Raw genomic sequence first — 22,466 nt, forward strand, 5'->3', positions numbered from 1 at the left:
GGAGAGGGGAATAAGTGCAAGAATTGCTATTGCAGAAGAGCAGGAAGAAACCTGTCATTAAGTAATATTTATGTATCATTTCTAGATAACATGCTTTTTTCTGTTAGCTTATAGACAGACACAACCAAGTCACCATTGCAGGAAACAGGCAACTTAGCATTTCAAGAATAAATTATAAAATGACTTGTCCTTAATCTAGAAGTATCAGGATACGGTACGGGGCCGGGTGGGGGGGGAGCAGATTATAAATCTAAATTCCAGGCATGGAAATTCCTTTGAAGGCATTGGGAAAAATACACCATGGCAGAACAATTACATTCTTATGCTACCAGAAGAAAAACACTAAAAAAATGCCAAGTATATTTCAGCTACATGTTAGCTTACTTTCAGCTACATGTTAACTTACTAAACTTGCCCTCCTGGTCCCCGAAGAACCATTATCTAATGTTCTTCCATTTCGTATCAGAAAATGTCAAATTGGAGTTGGTGCCTTCCCTTCAACAACACTGCACAGCTACGGAAAGTAGATACTATGTATTTTCCAGGCCGAAACAGCAGCCATAGTTGCTTATTTGCCCAAAACTTTGCAATGAGTTATTGAATGAGAAAAGCCTGGGAACAAGCTTCTATCAGAGGACAGTCCCATGTTCCCCCTGGTAGCCTAAATTAAAAGAAAAAAATAATGAAGCGAGTTTGGTGGTTACCACCTAGTGTGTAATGACTGAGCAAGCATACACATTTAAAAATGAGAAAAAACATACCATACGTTATCCCAAAGTCATAGTCAATATAACATACAGGTCACCCTTCAACAGGCCTGAAGAAACCTACCTGTAGTCATTTTCCCCACACACTGCTCATGTTTGCCACATCCCATTTGCTATATCACAGCTTAGCAGCAACATATAAATTACTTTCCACCTCAAATGATCCTCTAAGGAAAATAACGTTACTTACAAACATAAAAAAATCCAGCCCTTATCTGACCTCATGCATCTTACCATCATCTGAGTAAACGGATATAGCTGAAGCACATCACAACAGGAAATTTTCAAGAATTTTTTGCTGTGACGTTAATCTGAGCTGATGGTCCCCACAAGCACATGGATAATACAACCTTCCTCTTCGGAGCACGACATGCTAAATAACCAGCACAGTAATCCAAGTGAAGCGAGACCTGGCTTGCAAACAAGGAGCCTACACTAAGAATAACAAAACCAAAACACCCTCAGCAACTTCAAGTTTACAAGCAAACAACATACGCATTAAGAAGTGGTATTCACTACTGGAAAAAATTGCTGCCCAACACCAAGCCTAGGGCGGCTTCTTACCGTACAGTGCTTCACACACGCAACACCTATTCCAACGTACCTGCAAGGATGTACACTCGCTGCTTGTTGTACTAAGCACACTTTGACACATGATGTCAAAGGAGGCAATTGTGAGACAAATCCAGCAAAAGCGGACAGCAGCAAGCTGTTTGAACTAAGAGAAGTGCAACAGGAACATAACTGGGTGGGCAAAAAGAAGTCCATAAAAATCCCACCCTTGAGTATGCCACTACCATGTCAGTAAATGCAGTTAACACACTCCAGGAAAGCTAGAACTTGCAGTCCTTCTTGAACAACCACATAAGGCATAAACACATCATATGGTGTTCAGGTTCCCTTAGCCACAGCCAGAAGAATTAGAGAAAAGCGTCCAGCTTTCTCCCCTGATGAACACATAGAAATAACATGGTCAACACACAACTCCCACAACATCCTTCTCTGAAAATTGGAGAGATACAGATTTGATGAGTGGGCTGTTCAGTTGATGAAGAATTGATTGGATGATCGGATCCAGAGGTAGTGATCAACGGCTCAGTGTCCAGATGGAGATCAGTGACGAGTGGTGTCCCTCAGGGGTCTGTACTGGGACCAGTACTGTTCATATCTTCATCAATGACTGACACAGACAGCGGGATCAAGTGCATCCTCAGAAAGTTTGCAAACAACACCAAGCTGAGTGCTGCAGTTGACATGCCTGCGGGACAGGGTGCCATCCAGAGGGACCTGGACAGGCTTGAGCAGTGGGCCCATGTGAACCTCATGAGGTTCAGCAAGGCCAAGCACAGGGTCCTGCACCTGGGTCAGCGCAACCCCCGAATTCAATACAGGCTGGGGGATGAAGGGATTGAGAGGGATTGAGAGCAGCCCTGCCCAGAAGGACTTGGGGGTATTGGTGGATGAAAAGCTGGACATGAGCTGACAATGTGCACTCACAGCTCAGAAAGCCAACTGCACCCTGAACTGCATCAAAAGCAGCGTGGCCAGCAGGTCAAGGGAAATGATTCTGCCCCTCTACTCTGCTCTGGTGAGACCCCACCTGGGGTACTGCATCCAGCTCTGGAGCCCTCAGCACATGAAAGACATGGACCTGAAGGAGCAAGTCCAGAGGAGGGCCACAGAAATGATCAGAGGGCTGGAGCCCAGAGAGGCGGTAGATGCCTCATTCCTGGAAACATTCAAGGTCAGGTTGGACAGGGCTCTGAGCAACCAGATCTAGTTGAAGATGTCCCTGCTCATTGCAGGAAGGGCTGGACTAGATGTCCTTAAATAGTCCCTTCCAACCCAAACCGTTCTGTGATTCTATGACATTACAAAGGCCGTTAAGAATCAACCTTCAATGTATGTACATATACATACATATATACAGATTAAACAGCTTCAATGCCTTCAACAGCTACAGCAACCAAATCCCCACATCTCCCATTAAAAGGGTTGTGTATAGATCTGTAATTCCAAGTCTGGTTGCATTACTACACAAACTTTCCCCATTTCATGCATGTTTACAAGAACCAACAAAGACAAAACAACTGAAGACACGAATCTGACAGAGTACTAGCTTCTTCTCACTGACATACCACATAGCTTTTCTTAATGATTTACAAGATGACTGTGCATGATACAGCTTTCTCTACTTTGAAAATGCAGCAATATGTTTGCAACTAGGGTGTGCAATGAAGTTGTTCATAAGTAGTGCACTAAAACTCCATAAGCTCACGCTGTTGCTTACTTCCTGGAAGATCCCCGAGTTCACCCACATCTCCAGTGGTGCATTTCACTTAGACTTCCCATACATCTATAAATTATACATCTGAAATACAAATCAAAATGGCCAGGTCAATGAGGAGTTGCCATTGTTCCTATTGAATGGAATCACATCATATCATAAGCAATCACCCCCCAAAAGCAAAAAAAAAAAGGGCTAAAACACACCAAAGCCCCAACACACTCAAGGCCCTAAAAAGAAGCCACTGCTGGATAACCTGCCAACCTGAGCTATGTGCATTTCTATGCTAGATTCAGGGGAAATCCATGCCTCACGAAAGCCCCGCCATATGCTTCAATGAAGCCAACATTTTGGGTTTCGTTCTTGATTCAAAGCTCAGTCAAGCAGACTGAAGTCTTTCTTCTGACTTCAAAGGGCATTGTTTCAGTCCCTGGATAAGCAGACAGGTTACCCAAGTTTACAAGATTCCTAAGAGGTTTCCACCACACAGAGCAAAGCAAAGATGAAAGAGAAGAAGTATGCACCTGTGAACAGAGCAGAATAGGTATGTCAGACACATACATATGCATTAGTAACCACATTATTTGCAAAGTTATTAAAACACCCATGATCATCAAGCTAATGCAAGCATTCTGGACAGTTAGCTGTATAGTTCATCTGAGATATGCACATGCAGGATATCTGGGGAATGAGACTCATTAGATGGCTGTAGAGCAGTAATCAGATTATGTTTTGCTAGTTGTATTATGTCATCTCTCAAAATCCAAATATTATCACGTAGCACTAGTGTTAGGCATTACACCTGAACAGCTCTGAAAAAGGTTCCTACCTCAAAATACTTCAAGGTAAAGTATGAAGTCCATGTAACAAGCAAAGTACAGGAAGAGAAGAGCAGCTGTGGTAAGAATACATGTGAATACAAGCTATGAGTCTAAAAGATGAAGACATCCTGCAGCTGCAGTTAAAAGATATTCAACCACAGCTGCTTTCGCCAACACAAAGTCAACAGTATTTTTAAAAGCTTAAGGGGGCAGCCTAGTTCTAGATAGTTTAGGTCTAGAAGTAGGAAAAACAGCTCTTGTTATTTTATTATGCAAAAATATCTTTTGCATGTGAGACGAACTACCCAAGTCCAGCCAGCTATATTACTAACATATGGGCAAGGACACCATAGCTTTTGCTGGGGCTAAGCCTCAAGGTTTTTCAGGCAGCTAAGAGCCTAGAATAATATACCTCTAATTTTTTAAGAGCATTTTGCTTCTTTCAACATGATTGCAAGCTTCCTATATGATATGTTTCAAGACATTAATCTTTATACAGAATCACTGAATGGTCAAGTTTGAAAGACAGTCTAGTCCATTTCCCCTGCTCAAAGGTGGGTCAACTATATCAAGTTGCTCAGAGCCTTGCCAAGTCAGGTTTTGACTATTTATGCAATCAAATTACAGTCAAGTATGAACAACTACAAATTACTAGCCTTACATCAATTCACAATTCATCTGTTAACAAAACATGAGCAGTTGTTTGTAAAACACTTGTACCACTAACCTATAGCATACAAACTGTTAACACTAAGACAGGCACTGTGGTAATATATAGCTTTTTCTCACTAGCAAAAAACTTTGTTAGTTTTCACCCTTCTATTCATCCCACCTTTATGGTTTTCTCTACACAGATCTGCAGTTTTTAAACGCTCCTTTAATCATTGTAGCTAACACAAAGCAGTCAAGCCCAAACTCACCCATCAACCTCACCTTGCCCAACAAACCTGCTCTCAAGCCCACAGAAAGCACCTCCTTACAGCTGTGTTGAACAGAACAGAGCAAGAGCAACTCTCTTACACAACACAGGAAGGCCTCTTCATCCTCATTCCTCCTACCCGCCTGCCCACACAGTGCTTCAGTAACCTGACCTCTGAACAAGGTACCTTCAATGAAATGCTGAAAGTTCAACTATCACAACTGTCCCTAAACACTACATGCCTGGAAAGAATGGCCACTAACACCCTCATTCTCCTCTACACTTAAGCTTCATGGATCTTCAGAAAATGTACAGCATGAACTTCAAGGGGACGCAAGTGTGGCAAGCAAGGGAGCAGAAAAGGGCTTGACATGTCCCTGATGCTAGGCATTTGTCTGGACTACATGCAATCAGAACAGCTTCTTGAAGAACAGGACTAGTAAATGTTGCTGGAATAAGGCAAATAATACATCTATTTCAGCTTGATTAACTCCTTAACTTTTGCTGTCTGCTCCCAAAACATAAGTATAGGATGAAAAGGCTCAAATCTCCAATAAAATAAAAAGTATGGGTGTTACATTCTTTAGGTAATACTACAGCACCTATTCACAGCAAATTGGTTTTTGTCCATAGTAAAGACAAGACAACAGTCCTTAAACACAAAGACTGGACCTCCTCTCCTTTACATGAGTTTTAACTGACAACTTTGACAGCTGGACAGAATCTTTTTTTTAAAAAAATCAGATTAGGCACAAGTAGCGCCAAAAAGGAAGAGAGAGGATATAGTGTACAGTAAGAACACACAAACTGTTCATTTGTCATATTTTTATTTTACTTTACATTTAAATCTTACTAAAGATAAACAAATAAATGAAAAAATTACAATTTTTTTTTCAACTCTTCCAAACTCAGGCCTTTGAACTTTTGTGCTCTGTTTAAAAGGACACAAAAGACATGTTTCTACACAACAAAGATTCCTTTCTTGTTACCAATTTATTTAAAAATACTAACTTTTTCCAGTTTGTATATGCCAATTTGCCTTTCTTCTTCCTACCCCGCCTTGCTATTGCCGCTTAATTTTGGTATTTGATTTAGTGATGAACTGTCAACAAGCTGGCTAGCTTCACATTGTGGTTCTTCTGTACTTACCTATTACAGTTTTGTATGTTGTGACTGTAACACTACAGGGTTTAACTCCATTAAAAAAAAATGGGAGGGTTCCTCTTCATCTTTGCAAACATTTTACATGTATTCCTTTTAATGAGGGATCACATGAGGATGGCCAAACCACCCATCCTGGCATGATCAGAATACAGGTGCAAAGTGTTCAGCTTGCCAGGCACCTCTCAGGCTGGCAGGGCAGACCAGTGTTTGTGGCCAACCAGTGACTAATCAATGCTTCCTTTCACACAGCCTCCAACCCTTCCTCCAGCTCTAGATCAGTGAGCAAGCAAGAAGCCTGGTACAAAAAAGTTGACAGGCCTGGGCAGGCAGCACCCAGGAAAAGGAGACACCTTTCCCTGTCCCCAGCCTATATTTACAGAAGAGTCATTAGCCCCATGTCATTCCATGCTAGTAAGAATATGACTCTAGGGCCAATAATGACAGATATTATTCCTCACCTAATTTGGGGCACCAACATGGGTGGAGGTAGAAGTCAAAAGGAAAGCAGTGCAGGAGCTGCGTGTCATTTCCTTAGGGCTGTGTTTCTGGGACAAACATGGGAGCGTAAAGCAGAGCCCAGACGAGCGCAATGTGCTACCAACAGGACAGAGAAACTGCAAGTGGGTGAGTGAGGTCAACCCCGCAGGTTTCACCTGACACTCACTCATTCCCAAAGCTTCTTCTCACTTCAAACACAGGGTTTAAGAGTGTTGCACTTGCTGTGCAACTACACTATAAAATCGGCTGGTTAGGACTGCAACTGTCCATGATCAACCCAATCTGTGGATGAACACTGCACACTTATAGAGACATGGAACTAGCACCAGGAACCATGGAAGGAATAATTAATTTATAACTGACGATGACATTTTATTACAGACTGACAAAGACTGTCTGGGAACCCAACCAAGATATTCTCTGCTATACTCCAGACTATAATCCTGTTTTAGGAAATAACAATGTGTTTATTCAAAGCAAGCCAACTCCAACTCAGGTTCTTCTACTGTAATTCCAAACAACATAGCACAGTTCTCATTTAACCTATTCCCTTTCCTTTCTGCCCCAAGATTGGGAGATGCTGCAGGTTGTTTCCAGAGTATCTGCAAGTTATCTAGCCCCAAACACTCTCCCAAAGCTATGTACTTTCCCATCCAGAGATAGCTGATCAGAAGGCATCCCACAAGAGCCCAGTTATTCCTTGTCACAGAACAGTTACCAAAATAGTAACTCTGACCCTACAGCTTCAACTGTCCCTCTTCTCCCCTCCCTTTCAGACCCTGTCTTTTTCCCTTCCATTTCCTCCTACCCTTATCTATCGGTTTTCACTTGCCTTCTCCAATACTTTTTCCTTCCACCATTAACAGAGCTGCTACATAACTTATGGGCTGATACTGGCCCCCTCACAGAGGGCTCAAGTGCTCCAGAATTACAGTTCACTTGAATAAGGTAATTTTAGAAGCACATTCCTGTGTCAATAATGAAGAAAATACAATACATGACAGCAAGAGGTTGATGCTGAACTGACTGCAACAGGCAGCAGGTCTTACTCTATACACTGTAGGACTTAGAACACATTTAACTTTTTTCCTACATTTAAGCTTTGGCTGAGAGAGCAAGCTGACTAGAGCAGAGCCTTATGCTGTCCAGAACTGGAGGCATGAAGCCAAACAGCTCTGGAACAGAAAATGGGGTGGAAGGTAAGACCCCTGACTCCTGACAGAAGGAGGGAGAAACAGGAGCCATGCCGTTTGTTTCAAGAGGGAGGGAAGGCTAAATCCTCCTTTCCCAAGAAAAGGTGGTTGAGGACAATCTATACATTCCAGAGACCAAATCTTCCCCCTGCACACTGTATAGTGGAATCAGAAGTTATGACTGAAGAACACAGCAAACTGAGGCAAAGCTACGATCATTATTGTTTCAGGCTTATTTAATTCAACACCCAACAAAACAAGGACACCAAAATAAAATAATAAAAAAAAAAATCAAATTTCAGTAGTTGATTTTCTAAATAATTGGGTAAAGTGGTCAGTCAACATTGCTATCTCACTTTTTAGCTAGAGTGAAGTCTGTATGTGAGCGATTTTTGTCACAATTACCCTGAAAGAAAGTAGTACATGTACACAGAGTGTATAGCGCTATTTTCAACAATCCCCTGCTCCTTTTTAGGTTAATTGTAGCTTTCAGTGGATAGAAGAATTTAAGGGCTGTTTAAAGGAGATTCTGCTTTATTATTTTTAAAGTTGCCCCACCCAAGTTTTGTTCTCCCACACATTGAGTCCAGAGCACATGGGAACACAGTGGTTTCAATGGAATGCATCCCAGCAATCTTTCCGTTCCAGACCCCCACGTAGCATTTTATACTTTAAAAACTGCTGAATGGGAGCCTACTACTTAAAACATCAGGCATTAAAAAGAAGTGCCAAGTCTTAATTAGCATAGCATAAAGATTAAGACTGAGATTTTATACAACATACCTAACAGCCTCATCACTTTGAGATTTATGGAACAATGACTACACCACAGGCCCAAAAGCAGAAATTTTCATAAGAACTGCAAACTTTTCAACCCCTGCACGATAGTACAACAAATAAGCATTTCCAGAAATACCAGAAGTTAGAGCTGGCAACTTGCATTGGGAAATCCCAGCCTGTCTTGGCTTCGCTTCTCACAATAGCTACTTTTTCTGCTGAACTACACAGCCGATTTTCAATTTCAAAAGATGCTCTACTATTTTAATTATTCAGTATTGAAGATATTTGGAAACAAATCCCAATTCTAATCTTCCTCTTGTCCAGGCAACAATCTAGCAATTAGAAGAAAATTGGTCGTTGTTAAATTGCAAGATGTGTTTTTCAGCTCATCTTCAATACTCATAGAAAATGGTCCTAAAAATTTTCGGTCAGCACTGGTTTTATTTTAATTGGACTATTTCAAACTCTTCTTTTCCAAGCAGATATAGTAAAGAACTTCTGTCTTACTGGGCAGAAATGTTCATTCTCTCTTGTGTGAATAAACTACAGATGATCTAGAAACAAATTCAAGCTCTGAAGTGATATGGTAGTTCCTGATATTACCACACTAACTTTTTCAATTGTTACATGTGATAGCCTCTTGCAACAATTAAAATAGTAATCTTTTTAGGTTGTCAGGTTTTAGGTATTACTATTAGTAGGTTTTGAGTTTGGTCATGAGCAGCAACCAGTGAGGAAGGAGTGAAGAAAACACAGCTTCTCAGGCAGAAGAGACTAGTTCGCTTTGTCAAGACTTAAGTGCAATTCCTGTTGTTTTGCCTACAGACTCAAAGTTTGCACATCCACTACTTAGCTTCCAGTTGCAGCATTTGCTCCCACCTAGGCATCCTTTTCCCAGATTTCTAAAGTACAAGCATCCTCCTGTACCTACACATCACACTTTGACAACACTTATTTGTGACAGAGCGATAAATCTCATTCCTTCACTCCAAATACACATGTTCACATGGCAACAGTCATCTCCAGGAAGGATTTCACAGCAATTAAGTCTGTCAAGGAAAAAAGATTCTCCAGTTAATGGAGCTGCCTGCACACAGAGAGTGAATCAGGTGAGGTACAGGGGAGCTGAGCAGTAAAAGCATGAAGTCAGTGGTCATTCTCCCATCTAAGATGACTCATGATCCTGTCTCTCAGCTGCTGACTGTACCAATTCTGCTAATTATCAGAATTAGCAGACGAATTCACTTGTGTGTTCCTGTACTCTTTTGCTGGCATGCCCACTCCTGTGCTTTTTACGCCAAGAATCTCAGGGCGTGATTTGACAACGCAGCTAAGCCAAACAACAGCTGCACAAAAGGATGTCCTGCTGCTCCTCCTACTTTCACCATTCCTCTCAGGGCTGACCCTACAGTGAGACAGAGTGTGGAACTAACCAGCTAAAACTCACCCCACAAAGTAGTCTTCCATCACTTTATGTCCCTGAACTGACTCACTGCAGGATCAGATACCCTCAAAACCAGACCAGCAGAGATAAAAGAAAAAGGAGCAGGGACATCTCTACTGGAAGCTGCAAGACTGGTGTAGCTACAGCACCAAAGCAAAGCCTCACAGCAGGGACACAGAGATACACACGTGAATATCAGCAGTTGTGACCACTTTCAATTCAGCCACTCCGGAACAGCCTAGAGAGCTGAATTTTCCTACATGGTCCTCATTCCACCATACAATTTTATGCTGTCAGCCTTACTGCTAGAGAAGTGTTTGTGTAATTTCTGTTTCTCACACGCACCTTGAAGCTCCTGCTCCTCCCCCTCTTCCTATTTTTTTTATGCTAATAGTGAGGCTAAGGAGAAGGGTATTGTTCCTTCCCCCAAGACACTTTCAGTTCTACAAAATAAGACATTAAAGATTTCCTCCAGAAATAAACACAAGTGAGGCAGGATGAGAAAAAGAATCCCTCTATCCCTGCTGACTTTACCCTTATCCCAAATCCTAAAGCAGTTACCACTGCTTATAAATTGAGACACAAATAAGACTAATTCCAATTAATACCACCTCCTCTTCTTCCTCCCCACAAATTATAGCTAAGGGCAGCTTCTAGAAACTAAAGAGAAGGATAACCTTCCTTGCTTATCTTGCGCAAAATATAGAACAGCTCCTGTTAGCTGTTTTGATCTATGCCCTTAAGGTTTGGCTTCAGAACAGAGGAAACCAGACTGTCACGGATTTAGACCGCTGTGCTCTCAGAGCTGCATATCTAAATTTTAGGTATCTGAAAAATCCTTTGCGGTCAACTTTGTCTCCAGCCAGTAGACAGCAGTAGTATCAAAACAGCAATTACTTTCAACAATTCCACTTGGTTTTGGGGAGAGGCGTGAGCGAGTCATCAAGGACAGCTAAGTAAGGAATAAGCGAAAGCTAAGTAAGGAATAAGTGAACCAGTGCAATTTATAACAGTGGGTAGACTAGCTACAGCAAGACCTAGCTGCATCATGCATGTCACTTAGCCTTTGCTCTGGAGCAGTACCCCAGCCAACTAGCATAAAGGTGTGAATGAAGTCATCCTAACACACAGGCACACCTAACTTCCATAATACCAACCATGTTCATGTATCAGGCAAGGGACTGTTCTCATTACTCAAGCAGATGCCTATAAAAAAAGTTTTACTGGTGTAGATGAACTCAAAATAGCAATTGCTGCTACTCATTGCAACAAGAGCAACAATGTCTGGCCAAAAAATTCTAGCAATTCTAAACTGAATGGCATATTCAGTTATATAAGATGTCTGAGGCTTGTGACAGTATTTTTATTTGTTGTGAAGTGGCACAAGACACTGCCACTGGCTGATTCAGTCTGGTGACTAGCAAAAGCCAAACACTGCTTAAGTAGTTAAAAGTGTTGCCCTCTACTCCCAAAGGTTGGTTGACATATTTAGCTTGTTTACAGAGGTAGTCTTTTTAGAAAGAGCTCTTGCTAAACTGGAGTAGAACACCCACCAGTGCTGCTGCTGGGAAGCCAATACAATGGCTGCACCAAATGCTAATGTGTAGATCAAAAGACTTTTTAAGCAGCAACCAGCGCATCTGCAGATTACACCACAACAGCATCTGTACCTTCTTCCCGGCTACTGAAGCGCATTACAAGCCAGCTAAACAGACAACTCTAATGGTGTGCCATGAGACTATCTTCATATCAAAGCACAGCCTGTACTACTCCTGAGTGCAACGTGTAATTTTATTCCTGAACATCAACACTTCTGAAGAAGCTCCATTTTCAAACCTAACGCATCGTCGCCAAACATGGCTGCTCTAGGACCCTGTGGGAATCTGGCCATGAGAAACAACAATACATCATTTCTTTCAAAGCAGCACAAAAATTTAGGATGAAGAATGGAACATTACATTCTTCACAGATCACGGTGATTTGTTACAAATTCCACACAAAATCTGGAAAGTCAATTAAACACAAAGTCAGCTATTTCACTGACTGCTCACTGCACTATCAAATAAGCATTAACATTAGTGTGTGACAACGAGCTGGAACAAGTAGCAGTAGGAAAGGACAGACATGAACAGGCCTAGAATACAGCAGTTCTTCTGCTCCAAGGGAAGTATGCTTACTATACTAGTTCAAGCTTGCGTCTCCATTGATACTACTACTACTAGCAAGAGGCAATATATGATGTGCAGCCTAATGTCTTTCTAAATGCAGTTCTGAAGAGTCTCTTGTAGGATCTCCACATTTATGTCTGTCATCCTTGCTGCTCAAGCCTCAGATCTACCTCTCTCATTGCACTAGAATTGATAAGCCACAGCTGCCCTAATTGCACAGCTGGTTCCTGTATTCTTGCTGACAAAGAAACCCTGCCACAGACTAAGGAGACCTTTCGTTAAGTGCTCAAACACCACACTGATAAGAATGGTATTATGCCTTGACAGAAATATGATTGGGTAGTAAAGTCCCTACTAGGCTTAATCCTTTACCTAGAACAAAGTTTCAATCTGGGCACCCTCACAATCTAGTGGAAATTCTACACACCCCACACATACACATGATTCAGTTGTAGGGAGCAAGGAGTGAAATACTATTAATTTGCATAAGAGAGAACTGCACTCCAAATAGAAACAGCCTGCTCCGTACTGTACTCAGCTGTTGCCTTTGTGCTCGGAAAAAGGTTTTCTTCTCTGTAATTCATTAACCTACAACCTTATCAAGGTGGGAGTGAAGAATTTGTTTCCAGCATGGAAACCAGCAGTCAAACTAAGCAGAATACTTACGTCACTCTTCCTGAACTTTGCTTTTAAGCTCTTCATGCTGATCACATTCAACCTTCCAAACCTTTGAGGAGCTTTTTATTCTTCTTCAATATCTAAACAAAAAAGAAAGAAAAATAAGATTCCAACTTGATACCATTCAGTTCACTGGCGGCTAAGTCCAAATTGCATTTGCATACCTGTATCACCCTTTGGGGATTTAGCCCTCAAGCTCTAAAAAAGATTAACAGCCAGGTAAGGGAAACTTTCTGTTTGTCCAAACTGAAAAGCAAGCCTAAGTCTGACCACAGAAGAATAGAGCAAACCTTTACCAAAAACTCAAGCATGTATCGTGTTATCTAAGTATCCCTCGACATAATCAGATCACCGACACATTCGTACATATATGAACAGCTTTCTCTGCCCACTGCCTATTTTAACATTACTATCAGAGCTGTCATTTGTAAAGTGGGAAATGCAGAAATAAGCATGCAAAGTCATTCATGAAAACTTCACTATCCTACAACCACAGTTCTGCACTGGGTAGCAGAAGTACCAGTGCTATTGTATGTATAAGTCTAACCACTAACCAAATTCAAAATTATACTTAAACCGTGCATGACACACACTAGGACAGCTCAACATAACATAGCAGATAGAACCACGTGAGCAAGAACAGCGGCTATCACTGGAAGAACTGTTGTCTACTCTTCCCCATAAGAAACTGTGTTTGTATTCTTAGAGTCATATATGTTTTTAATTTGACAGTGCACTATCACAAACAGTCATGCTCCTCCTTCCTCCCTCTCAAGGAAAGAAAAGCAGCAATTGCACAAACACATACAACTAACATTACAGGCAAGCTGAAAGCTCTCACAGGCAAACAGGGAGCCAGTGCCTGGGGCGAAGTTTCCTACAGAAAGCTTCAGTATACCATATATTACTAATCCAAGACAAATGGAACAGCATGTTGAAGTAGCATGGCAATGTGTTTTTTCCTAGAGCACAGCAGAAAAACTTCATGAAAGAGCAACATACGTCTGAACTGGGCAAAGCCAGCTATGCAAAAATGTTGCAAATACAGTACGCTCACTGGAATAGCCAGCCCTTCTCATCTACAAGTTTTAGCTGCTATATAAATTCCTTCTGAAGGAACAGTTTAAAGTAAAGGATGTTCAGCTGTATAAACTTCCTCCCTCCACACTAGAAAAAAAAGGAGAAAAAATATGAGTCTAGCCAGATAAATAAATAACTGAAATGAAGACTGAAGCATAAATTCAAATAGGTCATGCAGGGTCACTAATGTTTCACATCACTCTTCAGAAACAGTAGATCAGTTTGATAAGCAAAGTGCGATTCAATTGTTTTGTAAAAGAAAGTCTCTTAATATTACGAAGCAAGTTGCTATGTCCTACATGATCACTCTGCTATAAGTTTTAAAATGCAATTACACAGTATACTCTTGGTAGAATATACATGAATGCTTCTACAAAACACGATGCTAAGTACCATTCAGGAATAGTCATTAGCGCTAAGTAAACATGTCATTTAGTTCAAACCCATATTCATCTGAGAGCTATTCAAGACAAATATATTTTTTCAAAAAACCCAAAACAAAGGAAAAATCCCATACACTACACACACAGAACACACACCTCCAGTAGGTAATGTGGATGTGATAATTCTGTAGGCTGTTAAAATATCATTAAATCTAATTAAACAACCCTAAGTCTAATTAAACAGTCATTCTGAAGTCGTAATTCCTGATTGCTTTCAGATATACGAACGAGGGATTTCATTCAAAGTTCTTGCTTTTTCTCTCAAGGAGGATAGGTTTGTGGCATTTTGTTTAATTCTCTAGCATACAAAAGGAAAAAAAACAAAAACACACATTTGCAGAAGCTTTTCATTCCCTGGCTTACATGACAATTTCTAAGCTTTTTTCCTGAGCTGAATGGTGTATTTGTAAAAAAGTCACAAAGAAATACAATTTAAAAAAGCAAGTTTTGAACAGTCAAAAAGAAGGAATTATTTTAGGTTGCTCTGAGAGAAGCATACCACTTTATTTCTGCTACACCTACTCAAACTTTGAAGAAAACATTTAATTGCACAACAGCTGTCATAACCTGCACTGGAAAGGAGCCTGAACCTCAGCAAGAGCCCAATAATCTCCTAAATCGCTCTCCAGCAACACCAAGGGTGATGAGCATTGCAGAGACCATAAATGCCAGGCTATAGACAGGATGCTTATCTGGCCTTGTTTACATACCACACCAGAAAAAAAAAAAAGAAAGAAAAGAAAGGAAGAAAGAAAATGGAGGACAAAACCCAAACTGTTCTTAAAACTTTTTCGGAAAACAAAAAAACCCCACAATTTAAAGGTATTTTAAAAGCCGAGAAGCATCATCCAACATCCCACAAAATCCCAAATTAACATGACTTTTCACTTTAAAAGTTAAGCATAGTTGACTAACAAGGTAAACAGTTTAATTAGACCAGTTAATAAAATATAAAGAAATCCTGTGCATGGGGAACTGAAAACAAGAAATCTTTCCTCACATCCAGATTTACAAAAAATTGCGTGCTACAGGCTGTCTCACCCCCTCAGCCTTTTTGGCTCCCATGAACAAAATATTTGTTATAGGTCCCAGGGAAGACACAGTACTCAACTACAGGGCTATGGGCGAGATGATAACTGCCTTGTAGGTATATGCACACAACATCTGCAAAGATGGACTCTATGAGGAACCTGTAATACAATCTAATTAGCAAGCTTTGCAAGCACTCCTAATATGCTACTTTTCCCTCTTTTGAGGAAGGAAGAAGGGAGGTGAGCCTGTGTTTCTATTAGAAGCCAACTTATTTTTCCCACAGGATACTTCACCTCTTGCATAAGTGCATTTTATACACTGAATGTGAAACTCAAGTCCTGAGCATCATTAAAAACGCATGCACAAGCACACAAAAATGGCATTCCCAAGTTTAGTGTGTCACATCTGTATTTTTTCCATAAGAGATAGTTAAACACAAACATTAACATTACAGCTTGTGCATCATAATGCACATAATCCTTCAGCTACAGAAATAAAAACCCATGAATCAGTGATGACTGCCTTTTCTTGGCACTGTTTAAAGGAGGAAGTCACCTCTCAAAGGGTGTAATTATTGGAATTGATGCAAAAAGAGGTCAGCATCATGATTCATCAAAGCTTTATGACAACTGTTCATGTGCCAGAGGATAAAGAAAAGAGGATAAAATATATATAGGATAAATATATATATAGGATAAAAATATAAAGAAAGAGGATAAAGGAAGCACCATTAATACACTCCCATTTTACAAGGTAGGGAGCGACTACTAGAAATTCACTAGGGAGCATCAAGACACTTCAAAACAGTATTTCTGCAATGAATCACAGGTATTAACAAGAAGCAATCTCTACTAATAGTGGCATTTCTCCTTTTTCAGAACAAATGTGATAATAAATACTGAGTGCTGTCATTTTGTAGATGCAGCAAGTTAGCAGTAGAGAAGTGCTTAACTCCAGGGACTCTCAACAGTTAATGCTTATCCCATGCTTTTAACCATTAGCTCCAAAATTAAATACTAGTCCTCTATCTCATCTTCTTTCAGCTTAATGTTAAGAAATAGCTTTCAGGAAAACATGACACAGAAAACGTCTTTTGGTTGATGGTAAACCTATCTAGTTAAAACAAGAGACATAGCAGTGGTGGTAATCTTCAGCCTCAACAATTTCATTGAAACTGTGTTTTAATACACAATACAATCTTTAGGTTTAAATGCAGGAAACAGATTAGAATTATCTTCCCCACTGATTTACAGTGAGATTCGTGCAAACCACAGTACACAACAGTACTGACATGTATATTTTCCTTCCGTTAAGTTGCATTAAAATCAGACTACGGCCTTTCAAAAAATGGCCAAAGATGCAGCGATGCAACAGTAAAACAGCCTTAGTTTTACTAAGTAAAACTGCTACAAGTTTACAGTAAAATCATATACTGCGCACCCTGTCCATGCCGATTATAGTTACCCTTTACTGGTAAGTGCTGAATTCAATTAATTTAGGTGTCAAAAATCTTGTATCTCTTCCAGAACACCCTGAGAAGCCTCCATCTCAGACAATGCTCTTCTGCAGCAAAGCACAATTCGTGTCATCAACTAATTTCCCCTTCCCGTCCCCAAAATACTTCAAAATTAATTTTTTTTAACCTTGTGAGGTTAAGAACTAGAAATTCCATGCAAGATCTGGCAACATAAAGAGAAAAAAAAAATGCCACCATACACTTATATGTCCTTTGTGTGAATACACCTATGCTCACTGGAAAATAAGGGGCCCCAGAAGTTTCTTCTCCTAAAGCACAACACCACCATTTATTCTCTGGATGATCGCTTGGTAAATCACAAGCCCTGCTCTAACACAGAAGCACAAGCCTTTGTGGCAACCAGAACTGCAGAGCAGTCAAAGGCATCCACGCTACTAGCATCTCTTCTGCTGCCCACCTTATGTAGCCAATTTCGCAGACGCTTCACATTCCGCAGCTCCCCTGACCTAATATCCAATACCAAGAACATGCCCAAACCCAAGCTTCTCCCTAGCATTGCCAAAGCCACGGGACCACCTGGGGGCATTAGCCATTGCTCAGCCTCCTTGGTTGTTCACACATAAATGCAGCAAGCCCACGCTGTCCTAATAAAATCCACCCAATGCTTTATCTCTGACTACCTTCTCATTTCCATTCAGTTGAGCATATTCTTCTGTTCATTTCTTAGGCCAAAGCAGAGAAGCATGTATGTTCTGACCCAAAAAAAAATGGGAACTTTCCCCACTCTTTATCAGCATGGCTCAGTTTTTCCATCTTGAGTAACCCATCCTCATATCCTAGGAAAAGTCAAATGGAACCAAATTTTTTTAAACTTAGTGTCACCTATAAAGACAAATAATTCTTGGCTTGGTTAATCTACTATTACTTACTAATGAAAACATACTGAAAAATGCACTGAGAAACCCAAGTACTACACAAGAGTGGGAGTGATTTATATACAGTTAATCCCACTCTAAACAGAATCAGACATCACAGATAGCAAGGGCCTTAGGTAACTTAGTACAATCCCTCTATCTGTTCACAAATCACAGACAAGGATGTGCTGAACTGTACAAATTTAAGCATTTGAGCCCCAAAGTTAAAGCTCCATGATACTGCATCACTAACAAACCTACAGCTATTGCTCCTTCCTCCAGAACACTTTGCATCAGCTCTCTACTCCTACGCTTCCTTTTGATATTCAGAATTTGCAAATGTTAAACTTCATTTTTAATGGAGTCGGATGAAGCGGTACTGGCCTCCACAGATATTACACACCCAATACAAACCCAGGCACGACTGTCAATGTGGGGACATGTGCAGTTTGTTAAATAGTGTTTGCAAAATCAGTTCTAGACAGCTAGGAGAAAGCTTGCATCAACAAGGCCTTAGACACAGTGAATTACAGGAGAAGATTAGAGAAAAATCAAAATGTGACATTGCCCTGATTTGTTTACTTGGTATATTAGACAGCACTCCAGGCAAAATCCTAGCTCAAGCGAAGTCCAGACAAATTTGTCATTCACTCATTACATACAACTTTACTCTGTTCTTACTCCAGGTCTTTTGTTTGGAAGCGTCTGTCAATACACGTCCAGTTCATGAAGAGCACAGTAAAAGAGACAAGACTTGCTGCATGAACTGGGTCATACCGCTGTCGTCCTCTGCTTTCAATTTCCCCGTCTCTAAAACAAAAAGCCCCCCCTCTTTACGTGCCCCTCAAATTTGAGACCATATTCTCTGGTTTGATCATACATAAGATATGTTGCAATGCTGAAGGCTTTCCCATGTTCAATGCTTAGTCCAACAGCACTAGATTGGAATTGAAGGATCCGGATACAACTAGAAATACAGAAAAATGATGCAGAGTTCTACTTGTGAAATGCCAGTTCTTAAATGAGAAACCCACATGGATAACAACAGCTAGTACTTACTCCCTTCCTAATATTCTCTATCAACCATTCAACCACATGCTCTTCAGTATTGGCAAACAGGAACATCTGTACAGATGCTACACTAAATCTATGAAGAGACATATCCATGACCTCATGAATTAATACTCTGAAATAGCATAAGGAAGAACAGTCACCTATTAGGGCAGCTGTTAGGAACATGGGAAAATCAATTTAAGTTACTTTAAGACACTTGCCAAGCCCCACTCCCATAAACTGTGCTCTTACACTTCTGAAAGATCAAGACCTTTCAGGATATCCTACTGTAGTCTAGAAATACCTTCAGAGACTGTGCTGATAATACAACTCCACTATTCAGCTTCCAAGTTCTTGGGTGGGGAAAATACTTTAGCTGGTGAAAACACAGTACCTTTTTAAACATTACCCAAAAATAGAAAGAGAGTTAGGTGTGCTTCCAACTCTCATAAAAAAGGAATTCAGGTATTTGCTATCCTGGAAGATTATCAATGCTATAAACTACCAGAATACCAGCAAGATCAACACCTATATCTTAGCGATAATCAAGTGATTTTTATTTAATTTTATTCAGGTTGTTGAAACTTATATTCAATAGCAGCAGCGCTAGGTGCAGCACAAATATTAGAGAAGAAGATCTAGTATTTAAGATACTTCTCCCAGCCTTCGGAGACCTGTGAATCTCTAGATCTCCCCTAGAGTTACTGTGCTGGTGTATCGGCAAGTCCTTGTAAACAAGGTCTTCAAGAAGCACTTGGGTGTCAAACTCCCCAGAGACATTTCAGCGTATCCCAGTGCCTTTGGGAATCCAGACATCTCCAATAATTAAGAGTAACTCCCTGCCTCTCAGCAGTTACGAGGAAATAAGTGGAACATCCTCAGCAACTGAAGCTACAGACCAGCATACAAATTCTTTTTCTATTGTAATGACTGAACAAACTTGGCTTCTTGGCTTCTCCGCTTTACCCATGAGCCCTACAGATTCAGATGAAAAAACCACACATCTTGTTTTACAGTATTTTGAATACCAGCAATGGCTTCCAGGCACAAAATCAAAAGAAGACTATGGCAGCCTTAGAAATTATACTTAAGTTACTACAGCATTCATCTAAAATTCAAGGTCTGCCTGCAGAGGAAGGACTTGAGTCAAAATCTAATGCTTCCCAGCCAAATGCACTAACCATGAAGCCAGAGGCTCTCTCCTCCAGAGGTGGTCTCAAGCTCAGCACACCAACTGCTACTACCATCACATCCAGGCATTACTGTCCATCCTGTTCTGGACCTTAACACAACAGAAGGATGGTTTCCTTCACTGCTGTGTACTTTCACTCCAGCTGCCTTCATCAAGTACCTAGACTGGTAGCTAGTCCCAAGTACCAGGGGAAATCTTCAGTTGTTTCCACACTTTACTAGACTGGCGTTTGTCTCTGGCAGTACGATAGAAATAAGCTCTGCTCTAATGTATTACCTGAATTACAGCTATTTGTACTACTTCCTCTATAACCTAAAAGTGCATTATTAGATGACCCTCAAAACGTAAGGAGCAGCAAGGACTGGCAAGTCCGAAAAAAAGCGCCAAGCTACCTCAAATGCAGAGCTATCACTTGTGTGCATTCGCAGGCACCCAGACAGCAACTCCAAGGAATGTAGGCAAGAGAACGGGCTTCTCAGACATGCAGGAAGCATGGACACAGCAGGAGAGCCAGTTACTCGAATATATAAACCCAGAAGTTATTATGGATTGCTGTGCTCCCACCTTGGGATTTTCAGTAGTCTACTATCTCTGCCACTAAGCAAGGCACTAAAGCTTTGAATTGATTTGTTCTAGTTTTGCTTGTTTTTTCTCTGTAGTTATTTCAAGCATTAACCCTGTGCAAAAAGAACTAGCCCACAATCAGGTCTCAAAAGGAATGTGATTAGGGTATTGTTGCAGTAGGATTTAGAAATTGCCATTATCTCACACAAGAACTTGGCTTTCATGTTTCATGCTTCTCCCTCAAAAGAGACACAAACTCCTTATCGGAAAGGGGGAGAAGAGCAAGATAGTGGGGAACATACAAAAAGGAAAGAAAAATAAAAAAAAAAAAAGCAAAGAGGAGGCAAGTGAGTGAACCCTCTTGTGAAATGCCTACATTGCTTCATGAGACCAGGACTCTCCTGCCTAGTCTCCTCTCCACACTTGATGTCATCCACCTCTTAGTTCGGGGAAGGAGAGGGGAGGAGGTAGCATATTATTGCTTTGCTAGCAGATGCACTCTTGGAAAAGGGAAGGAAATAGCACAGGGCCAATATTTTTGGAGACTGGAAGGATGGATGTTTGCTACTGCTTAGTGACTTACTGGCACTAAGCTTGGCTTCAACACAGGAGAACCCTGAGCTCATATCAAGCTTCATTCTACTCAACCGCTTTTTCACTCTGGTTCATACAGTTGTTATGCAATTCTTCCATTATTAAATAAAATCTCATAGACAGCTTTCCATGAGTGTCCCAAGACAGGAGCCAAGCAAGTCACTGACAGATACTTACTAAATTCGTTTACTTGTAGTTAATCTAGGACATCAGAGGGCCTTTGTAAAATGATGTATGTGTAGTTTTCAGCATTTGATTTTGTATTTTTTTTAAATAACACACACTAATCTGCAACCCGCTGGGATAAAGAGGGGAAAAAGAGACTACAGCTTCTACCAAAGTAGCACTCACTCCACTAGACCACAAGCGTTTTGTATCAGTTCTGTAATAAGCATGCCCACACTCACTACAGAAACAAACGGAGGAATTTATTAAAGTCCCGCAACGCTGATAAAGCAGAATTTAACTAGTCTTTTCGCGGGGAGAAACTTAAGAATGTCACAAGTGCTGGCGGGAGGCTGGAGCTGTGCGAGAGAAAGCAGAATCTTTGGCGTGCTCTGTTGGAAGCAAAGAGGCACAGGTTCCTGCTTAAACTCGATCCGATTCCTAAAAGCAGGGTATTCTGTGAGGGTTTCTCCTCAGAACAGTTGAACTGCTGTCAGGGACCCCCGGGAGAGGAGGCGACGAGGCGGCACTGCTGCCCCCGGTCCGAGACAAAAAATGAAATAAAAATCATAAAACTAGAAATAAAGAAAATAAACAGCCAGGCGCAAGCGACTCACGGGCTGTCCCCCTCTCCCCGGTGCTCTCCGCTCGCCCACACCGGCGGAACGGGGCGAAAGAGAAGGGCGAAGTTTCCTCATGTTGGGCCGCCCTGAGGGTTTCTCCCCTCAGGCTCCGCCGGGGACGACGACGGCGGCGGCAGCAGCAGCCCCCCGCAGAGGGGGAGGACGGACCGCAGACAAAAGCCCCTATTCACAACACCCGCCGCCCTCCCTCACCCTTCACCGCAAGCCGCCCCTCACCTTCGCCGAGCCGCCGTCCAACCCCTGCCACCCTCACGATCAACGACGACGACGCCGCCGCCGCCGCGCAACGAACCGCGCCACCGAGCTGAAAGGCGGAGCGGGAGCGGGCGCCGCCGCCGCGCGCCGCAGGAGGCTCAAGCGCGCCGCGCGGATAGGGCGTGACATCACTCCGCGGAGGCGGGGCGCCGCCCCCCCCCCCCCCCCGCCTTGGGGTGGGGGCGGCGGCGCACCGCCCTCGCGGAGGAGGGTCACGTGGCGGCGCGCGGCGTTCCCGCCCTGAGGGGTCGCTGAGGGGAAAGGCGGGAGCTGTCGGGCGGGAGGTGAGGCTTCAAGGAACCTACTCTGCCCGCCCAGCGTCGGGGGTGCGTGG

At 41.8% G+C, this 22,466-nt stretch overlaps 1 protein-coding gene across 6 annotated transcripts in view; it reads right to left on the reverse strand.

Annotated features, from left to right (window-relative positions):
* The window catches only part of RAI14 (retinoic acid induced 14), a 92,688-nt gene extending 70,463 nt beyond the window's left edge, over positions 1–22,225 (reverse strand). For all 6 annotated transcript variants that reach the window (XM_063320498.1, XM_063320497.1, XM_063320496.1 and 3 more), the window contains exons 1-2: positions 22,094–22,225; positions 12,708–12,799 (exon numbers count right to left, since the gene is read on the reverse strand). In XM_063320498.1, coding sequence (XP_063176568.1) covers positions 12,708–12,743 — 36 coding nt within the window. In that variant the 5' untranslated portion in view covers positions 12,744–12,799; positions 22,094–22,225. The remainder of the gene's footprint in view (positions 1–12,707; positions 12,800–22,093) is intronic.
* Positions 22,226–22,466: the final 241 nt, after the last annotated feature.

Source organism: Chroicocephalus ridibundus, chromosome Z (assembly GCF_963924245.1).
Source record: "Chroicocephalus ridibundus chromosome Z, bChrRid1.1, whole genome shotgun sequence".
In the NCBI taxonomy this organism is placed as follows: domain Eukaryota; kingdom Metazoa; phylum Chordata; class Aves; order Charadriiformes; family Laridae; genus Chroicocephalus; species Chroicocephalus ridibundus.